This window comes from Octodon degus, unplaced genomic scaffold, assembly GCF_000260255.1.
Source record: "Octodon degus isolate 3935 unplaced genomic scaffold, OctDeg1.0 scaffold00049, whole genome shotgun sequence".
Lineage (NCBI taxonomy): Eukaryota > Metazoa > Chordata > Mammalia > Rodentia > Octodontidae > Octodon > Octodon degus.
In genome coordinates this window covers 13,850,845-13,859,799 of record NW_004524625.1, presented here as the reverse complement: position 1 = coordinate 13,859,799, position 8,955 = coordinate 13,850,845, and the positions used below count along the sequence as shown (strand labels likewise).

Below are 8,955 nucleotides of genomic sequence, written 5' to 3'. Positions count from 1 at the left end.
AGAGACAGAGACAGACAGACAGACATGAGGTTTTCTAAAAATTACCTGGAAACTTACACGAGTGTGCTCTGGAGTATTCACAATGCTGTCAAGTGGCAAAGACCTATGAGTTCAATACAGGGCTCTACAGAAAATACTGCCATGGCTGCACTTTCAGTGTGGTAACACTGCTGAAGAGTCACTACGGTTTTCTTCTAATCATGTTAACATATATATCATTCTGTACACATGAAAAAGTAAGTGATCTAATAAATCACTGTTATAAATAACAGAGTACCTAATAAATCACTGCCGAGTCTTTAATCCTGAAGGCTTTAGGTATAAAGCTATTTTAATAGTTAAGCTCATTAAAATTAAGTACAACTAATATTGATTATAAAACACGAGTCTACATAAGTAAATTAAGTAAGGGAAACTAAAGAGCAGAGAGTGGGCTGGAGACTGAGGGTCAAACCCTAGCTCTTCTATTTCCTAGCGGCTAGACCACAGGCAAAGGTTTTAATTTCTCTGAGCCGTAGTTTATCTATAAGATGGTGATTATAATTTAGCCCTCACAGAGTACTGACCAAGATTTACCAAGACTTGTGATATGTTACAAGAAAGTTTCAAAATCCCTCAAAGATTATCTTCTTTAAAAAAATCACAGAAGGGCTAGGGAGATAGGATAGCTGGCGCAGCACCTGCCTTGTAAGTGCCAGGACCCAGGTTCAAGCCCTGCTACCACATGCTGTGCTGGCCCCACCTCCAGGCTGCCCTGAGCCTGCCACCAAAGCCAGGTGTGGTGGTGCACGCCTCTAATCCCAGCACTGGGGAGGCTGAGACAGGAGGCTCACTGTGAGTCTGAACTGCGTAGCAAGACTCTGTATCAAATAAATAAATAAATAAACAAACAAACAAACAAACGATTAAAAAAATCAGAGAAGGGGAAAAATGTTTTCTATTCTCAAAATTTTGTAAAACATCTAAGCAGAAGCATCCCATGAAGAGGCAAATGCAACATTAATATCACAACAGAGACAGATACAGATGCCAAGCTTACTGCCATTCTGCATCGAGACAGCAAATTTACTCAAAGACTGACATTTCTGTAATTTGAATAAACCAATTTTATTCCTAGCAGATATATTATATATAAAATATATTAGTGAATTACATAAATATATTATAATATAGTATATATTAAAATATTTTTGAGCACAGAACTAGCAGAGGCAAAACCTTAGGACAAATAAACTCCTTTTATCACTTCCCTCCTCTGGCATGTCAGAAATCTACCAATATAATGACAGTGATTTTAAGTTCCTGTTTTCAATAATTTACTAAACTAGAAATCTAACATCACATAGACTCTCTCCTATTTCTGTGGTGCTAAAGGAGAGCTTAATTCAGGAGATTTCAAGTGGAAACTGAATGCTAGCTAGTTCCAGACTTAAACTAAACACATTCATTTATTCCCTGATTCTTTCTGCTCACTTAACATATTGATGCAATTTTTTCCACCATCAAATATGATGCTCCTCTAAGGACAGCAATGTTATCATCCAGTGCCATAGAAATTGGCCCACCATCCCTAAACCCTGTGCCATTTATGAGTATGTAAACCTATTGAACTTCAGTGTGTATTCACTATTTTGGGGTGTTTTGTTTTGTTTTGTTTTGTTTTGTTTTGTTTTTGCGGGGGTGGCTTTTTAAGAGGGATCTTTTTGATACAGGGCCTCACTCTGCAGTTCAGGCTGGCCTCGACCTCATTTGTAGCCCAGTCAGCCTCTCACTCTCAGACATCCTCCTGCCTCTGCCTCCCAAGTGCTGCACTTACAGATGTGAGCCATCATATCCAGCATTCAGCATGCTCATTTCTGTCTTAATTTTATACTTCCCAAAGTCAAATTATTAAGTTAAAATTAATCAATATCCTATCTACAAGTGCCTACTAAATGTTACTTACACTTACTGACTGTGACATAGTTTATCAACCCAAAATATTACACTTATAAGAAACCTACCAGGGGGTCCTGCCCCTTAGCTCAGTTCTTTAAGTGGCTGCTTCAACAAAGGTTGCTGTGGTTCGATCCCCACAACTCAAGTCAGCCAAGCCTGCCCTGAAGGCATTCAGAGCCAGCCCAAAAAAAAAAAAGAAATCTACCAATTTAAGAGGTGCTAACGTGAGAAAGAGCACTTGATGACTAGGAGATGCCACTGATTAGACCACACATTCCACTTTTAGAGTTGTTGGAATATAGGGGAGAAAACTTCTGCGGCTGCGTTCTTTTAGTAGGTGAAGGCCAGAGGGCGCCTGCGCACGCCCCACTGCTGACAAGAGCACGAGCGCCTCTCACGGAGCTCGGGCACACAGGGGGCTCGGGCACCGCACCGCGGGGTGGGAGAGAAGCGCCAAGAACCAGCGCACTGCTTCCTCCTCATGAAGGAAGATAAGGACTTACTTTACTGATCAATTCAGATGATTTTACTTATTAAGCTGTGCTACACATTTCTTCAACCTTCCTGTACAGAATATAACATTCAAAACTTCACTGTCTCCATAAAAATATAATTCATAAAATCTGAAATTCATTTTCAGACCATGAAGATAGATAAATATTTTTTACCTTAGTACTAGTAAAATTTCCTTTTCATAACATAGAGCATACTTCAATTTGTTGAGAATGCAAAAGAATCAACTGCCTTTATAGACAAAATGTGTTTAAAATTATGACAATAAGTTGCCAATATAAAATAAAATATTAAAATGGCATATTACTTTGTAAATGACGGCACATTTGTGCCTTAGTGGGTTCCTAACTGGTGGTCAACTTATTACCCCCAACTGAACTGAAGCAGCGTGGTGCTGGATGTGGAAGGCCCGCCTGAGGACGGATCCAGCAGCGTAGGAGGCAGAACGAGGGAAGCAGCTGAGAGGCTGTCAGCTCTCCCAGGGGACCTTGTCATGCTAGCTTTCCCGATGAACTTGGCTGTTCTTGTCAGAGGAGGCGCTCAGGACCTTCGATGTCACTGAATATGGCTGTGGTCATTCTGGGGGAGCTCTGGTCCCTTTGAGCATCGCTTTCTGGCTCCAGATGGGGAAGATGGTGCACTTCTCAGCCTCATGGAGCTTGTCATGTTGCCTTTCCTGATGGGAACTCAGCTTTCGTCAGTCAAGCCTGGAGGAGCTCACGACCTCACTGTTGCTGAGGATGGCTGTGGTACCTCTGGGGAAGCTCTGGTGCTCATCTGGAGCGTAGCTTCCCAGCTCGAGTTCAGATCCTTCAGCCCACTAGCACAGATCCTTCATCTAGCTGGCGTAGGCCTTCTAGCTTCCACCACTGACCTGTGGGCCTTTTCAGCACAGATCCGTGAAGTGGGGCTGCATGAGACTTTGTCATGGGCTCTAGCGGCGCAGTTGGACTTACGCGAGGCATCTACACAAGCTCTCGGATTTCGGCTAGACTCATCCAAGGTATTACGACCCAGGTCCTCAGCTGGATTCTTTGGTGTTCAGTGTGTGGACAGATTCCCTGCACTTCTTGTATATGATTCTTGGGTGACTTGCTATAAAATGACACTGTAAAATGTGTCCTGTATTATGTCATTGCCCTTGCAAAACCCCGAACCACAACAGCACCGAATGAGCCAATATCAACCAATCAAATATAAAAACACACAGTAATATAATTCTACTTCATTCCTTAGTCACCTACACCTACTATTAAATATTTAGGCTACTGAATTATAAATACTGCCCTAACAACTTAGTTTCAGAATAGTAAGTGCCCCAAAGTTTATCCTCAAATATGTTAGAACAGAAAAAATATAACAATATATAGAACATTACATTCAACCTTAACCTAAATACAATATGTCTCAGAGAAAGAACAAATAAAGAAAAGGACAAAGTGGTAAGTAGACCAATAATAATTTTGAAATGGAACCTTTTTTAGGTTATAGATAATTTTTTAAAGAATATGAACATTTAGAAAGTCAAACCTCATAATCTTAACACCAAGACACTGATAAAAAGCAGGCAAAATTCTTTTTCTTTCTCTCTAAAATAGTAAAAAATCATTATTCCACATTATTTTATTCTAAAAACTAAACATCAATTCTGTACACAGAAGACAAAAGAAAAAATCACTAGAGAGACTGAAGCCGAGCCCTTCACTAAGCTGCAGCATGCTCCCCTTCTTAATTTTCAGGCGACAGCTCATTGAGCTATTAAGTTATTGTAGCTGGGTTTGAACATGTAATCCTGCTTTAGATTCCAGAGTAATGAGATCAGACCATGCCTGATTTGTAAGAGTTGTTATTAACAAGTGATTTCTTTAAATAGTAAAAATAATTGATAACCAAAATTAAGAGACTCAGCAATTCACTTGCAATTTAAGATCTGGTCTCATGGACGAGGAACTAAAGTAGATTTGTACATGAGGTACATTCCATCTTATTTAGAGCAAGTATTTCTCTATCACACAGAACACCACAAAACTCATTATACTCTGAACATTGCACACTACTCCTCAGCAATGCAGAAATGCTACCACAACTTCCACCTCACCTCTCCATTCCTTAATGTTGTAACAGCGCCTCTTGCCACGCCCATTCTAAACAGCGTCTCTGTGGCCTGCGGAGGAAAGTTAATATAGGTAAGCTACGTGCACATACATATCTCATTCCGAAAAAGGTAAAAAAGGAAAACCGCAAAAGCGTTATATGCCCTGCAACACCTAGAGAACCATTAAAAAGGATCAATAAATAAGACTTTCTAAATTATACCCTAGAAATATCATTTCTACCCTTTTAATGTTATCAAGAGTCTTAATTTGAATTATCTAAAATTCTTCTATTGGTGCTGGTATATTTTCAGGCATACGGTTTAAAATTAATTCATGTAAATAAGTTTACGCAAAATCCCAATTCCATTTTTTACAGAAACAGACATGCCCACCCTAAAAGAGAACGGAACAGAGAAAAATACTGTAATAAAAGATTTATAATGGCTCACTATAAACAATGACTTACTACGAACAAGAGCTACTTGCATAAAGTATGGTAAATACTATTTTGATGAGAACAGGTGTGTAGCCATGTTGTGAGCTTTACATCCTGACCATCTTCTGGAATACGACCCCTGGTGTACAAGACGGAATCACGAATAGCAGGGGAGGAGACAGATGGCAAGCGGTGAGTGCCCGCGGCTTGGCTTCCCCAGGACCAAGTGTCTGGAGTTGGAAGGTCTCGGCTTAGAGAGGACCGGAAGGGAGAGAAGGGCGCCCAGGAACAACAGGTGAGCTGACAGAGGAGAGGAAAACAGGATTCATGATAGAGAAGAGATGATTCACACCACAGAGGAGAAACCCGCTGCGTGTTGGGAGTAATAACTGCTCTGCTCATGGAGAACTGTGTGGGGAACAGGAGAGTCAGACGCAGTGGGGACATGTGAGAGCCTGCTTCCCAAGTGGTGCTCCAGAGGCAGCTGCTGGTGAGTAACTGCAAGACAAGCGCCCCAAGACACAGCCACGCAGAGCAGGAGCTAGTAGGATGCCCCTGCAGGGAGGCCTGGGCCTGTGGCCCTCGGTCCCGTAACAGCCCCTTTGTGGCTTCATGCTGCCAAGTTCCCAGCAGGGATGAGGACAGGATGGGCACAGGAGACGGCGGGCAGCTGGAGAGCAGACTTGGGGGAGTCTGACTGAGAGGCAGGGACTGGTGTCCTGCGGTAGGGCACGAGGCTCAACCTGAGTCACACAGGGCTGGAGACTCTGTGCTGCCGCGTTTGCACTGCTGAAGGGAGACTGAGAAGTAAGGGCTTACGTTACTCTTCAATTAGCCCTGACAGCCACCGTTATGGTGAATCAGTCTTCACTGCTCCAGTTCAACCGACTGCACAGGAACAGCCCTGCCTTGGTGGCCAATTGGTGCGAGTAGGCTTGTCTGCTGAGCCCACCTTCTTACACAGGGAGAGGGACAGCAAGGATTCCTGATGCAAGCACTCAGACAGAAGCCTGCAGGAACGCCTGCAGTCAGGCAGCAAAAGCCCTTGGGCTGAGTTAATCTGGGGTTTGAGTGAGGGGTTCGAGTAGTACTGGGGCGTGAGCTCACTCTGGCAAAGAAGCACATGGAAATCACATACGCAGTGAATCGCTGTGGCATCTAATCTGTGCTCCCATCACACATCTTACTGGTGTAAGCTTTTGTATATTTCTTAAATTATTTAGCAATGCAGGGTTCAGGTGTATCTTCGTATGGCTTCCGGTGTACACCGGTCCTACTTCCGTGCATCTGCTCCCTGGCTCTCATTTAACAGCTGTCTAGGTCCTCTCTCTCGTCTCAACTCTGCACCCAGTTTCTCCCCCTCAGAACCCCAATACAGTTTTGTTAACATATATCTTTATTATTTTTCCAAACATGTAAACTCCACCTTCCAAGTTTTTAAATCTACCATATTTAACCCATCACAGTCCCTCTTGTATTCACGAGTATGATTTCTTGATCCCCCACATCCTAAACTTTTCACTCTTCCATATCTTACTTATTTTCTCAATAAGCAAATTCTGAGAACCACACAGCTTTCTTCAACCACAAAGTGAACCACATTTCCCCCATATCTCATTCTTACCCTCACAAAACATTCTCTGAAAACTTTCAATACTAACCAGTCAACTCAAAGTACTCCAATAAAATCAGAATCCATATCAATCTTATCTTCTTATACACAACTAGCTGCCCTTTCAAACCTCTCCTTTAGTGCCTAACACCATTCATACAAACACCCGCCCTTCTCCCCAACTCACCTCACCTACCTCACTGCACTAAAAATAATAAATGTGCAGAAAGAATGGACAAAGGGGTAAGAGAAACTGTTAGGACTATCATACAGAAATGCTGAAAAGAGTATGTGGATGTTGTTATAAATAAAAGCAATTATTTGGGAAAAACATAGGGACAGAGTCAAAATCACTTAAATAAGAAAGGGAGTAAATATTAGCGCTGGACAAACAAAGCTAAAACTCGTTCAAGAGAGACAACATCTTACTAAAAAGTTCCATAAAGCCACAAACTTATTTCTCTAGCACTTAAATTGCAGTAACATCCCACCACCCAAACAAGGGAGGAAGACAAAGTGGGGGCACATACAATAAATCCAGACACAAGTAGGAGAATGGAAAATCTTGGAAATAGATCTCCAGATTACACTAATACCCCCAAGGCAGAACAAGTTAACCCTTGTTAAAAGAATAAAACAAATATTAGGTAGAAGAAATCTATGAAAAGGTCTTAGAAGGGATGCAGAAAATAGGTAAATTCAAAGAGGAAATGAATCAAAAGTTTACAGCTATTATACTCTATATGCCCGTGGTGAATTTCTGGGAAATAAGTAAAAACTGGAGGAGTTAACCAAGACAGTTCAAAATATGAACAGCAGATTCAACAACGATATGGAATGCTTCAAAAGATGTCAGACCAAAATATCTAAAATAAGAGACAGTACAGAACTCATATGCTGCAGAAATGACCAACGTGTTAACAGTATCTGACACTGAGGACAAACAGTAAATTAGAATCAAGAGCTCAAAGAAGACAAAAAGAACATAAGCGAATAAAAGAGGACTATCTAACAGCTACTATAGGACAACAAGAAACCTATTTAAGGTCAATGAGAGTTAGACAAAATCCAGAAGACTGCATGGCACTAACATGCTTACAGAAATTATGAAAGAAAATTTCCCGAATGCAAGGAAAGAGTAAAAGACACTTATAGAACACCAAACAATTATGATGAAAGGAGAAGTTCACTAAGGCATTCCCTCAAATACAGATATACAGCCAAAAAAAGCGGAATTTTAAAGGCAGGCAGAGAAAAACAAGCAGCTACATACAAAGGTACATGAGTTAGAAATCACAGCAGACTTTCTAAGCACAAACCCTGAAGGCCAAAAGAGCTTGTAATGAAGTACTTCAAGCCCTCAGAGTGAAAAACTCCCAACCCAGATTAACTTACTCAGGACAGGTACCTTTCAAAACAGATTGTGAAATAAGGTATATTCATGAAAAAGACCAGCTCAGAAGACATGTGAATGTTACACCAACTATAAAAATACCCCACATTCTCAACAGAAACAACAAACTGAAAACACAGCTGGACACACAGGGGAAACCAGTAAGGAGATAAACATCAACAAAGAAGTAAGAAGAAAAAAATACAGCAACAGATAAAGAAGGCAATGATAGCAAATAGCTCATCTCAGTGATATCTCTCAGTGCTAACGGCCTCAACTCTCCAACCAAAGACAGACTGGTAGACTGGATCAAAAAGCAGAAGCCAACAGTGTGGTACATTCAAGAAATTCATCTAATTCAACAAGATATTCATAAATTAAAAATTAAAGGATGGACAACAACATTTCACGCACCAGGACTCAAAACACAAGCAGGAAGAGCAATCCCAATGTGGCACGCGAGTTCATACAGCATTCAAGTTAGAAGTGATTAAAAGAGGCAAAGACAGTCACTACATACTCAAGGAACAATCAAACAAGAAGAGACAACACTGCTAAACATTTACGTACCAAATACTAGAGGACTCATAAAACCAAACTGGTGAAATTGAAAGAGCAAACATTAACACATTCATATTAGGGTATTTTAACCCCCCACTTTCACAAAGAGACAGATCAACCAGAAAAAAAAATAGATAAATAAATTTCAGTGCTGAATAAAACCCTTGAACATACAAACATACATACTTAATATATAGAGTGGTCCACCCCTCTACAATGGAGTGTACATTCTTTTCAGTAGCACATGGTACTTTTTCAAAATATCATAAACTAGTCCACAAGCCCTACTTAAGTAAATATAAAAGAATGGAAATCACTATGCATACTATCCTACCACTGTGCAACAAAAACAGAAATCAAGAACAGAAAAAAAAATTTTTTTTTAAAAGCTTTTTTTTTTTTTTTT

The 8,955-nt window shown here is 40.7% G+C and overlaps 1 protein-coding gene across 1 annotated transcript in view; it reads right to left on the bottom strand.

Moving 5' to 3' along the window:
- The window catches only part of Tmem135 (transmembrane protein 135), a 260,617-nt gene that overhangs the window by 144,402 nt on the left and 107,260 nt on the right, over nucleotides 1–8,955 (bottom strand). The window contains exon 5 of the mRNA XM_004632574.2: nucleotides 4,550–4,615. Within this exon, the coding sequence (XP_004632631.1) occupies nucleotides 4,550–4,615 (66 nt within the window). The remainder of the gene's footprint in view (nucleotides 1–4,549; nucleotides 4,616–8,955) is intronic.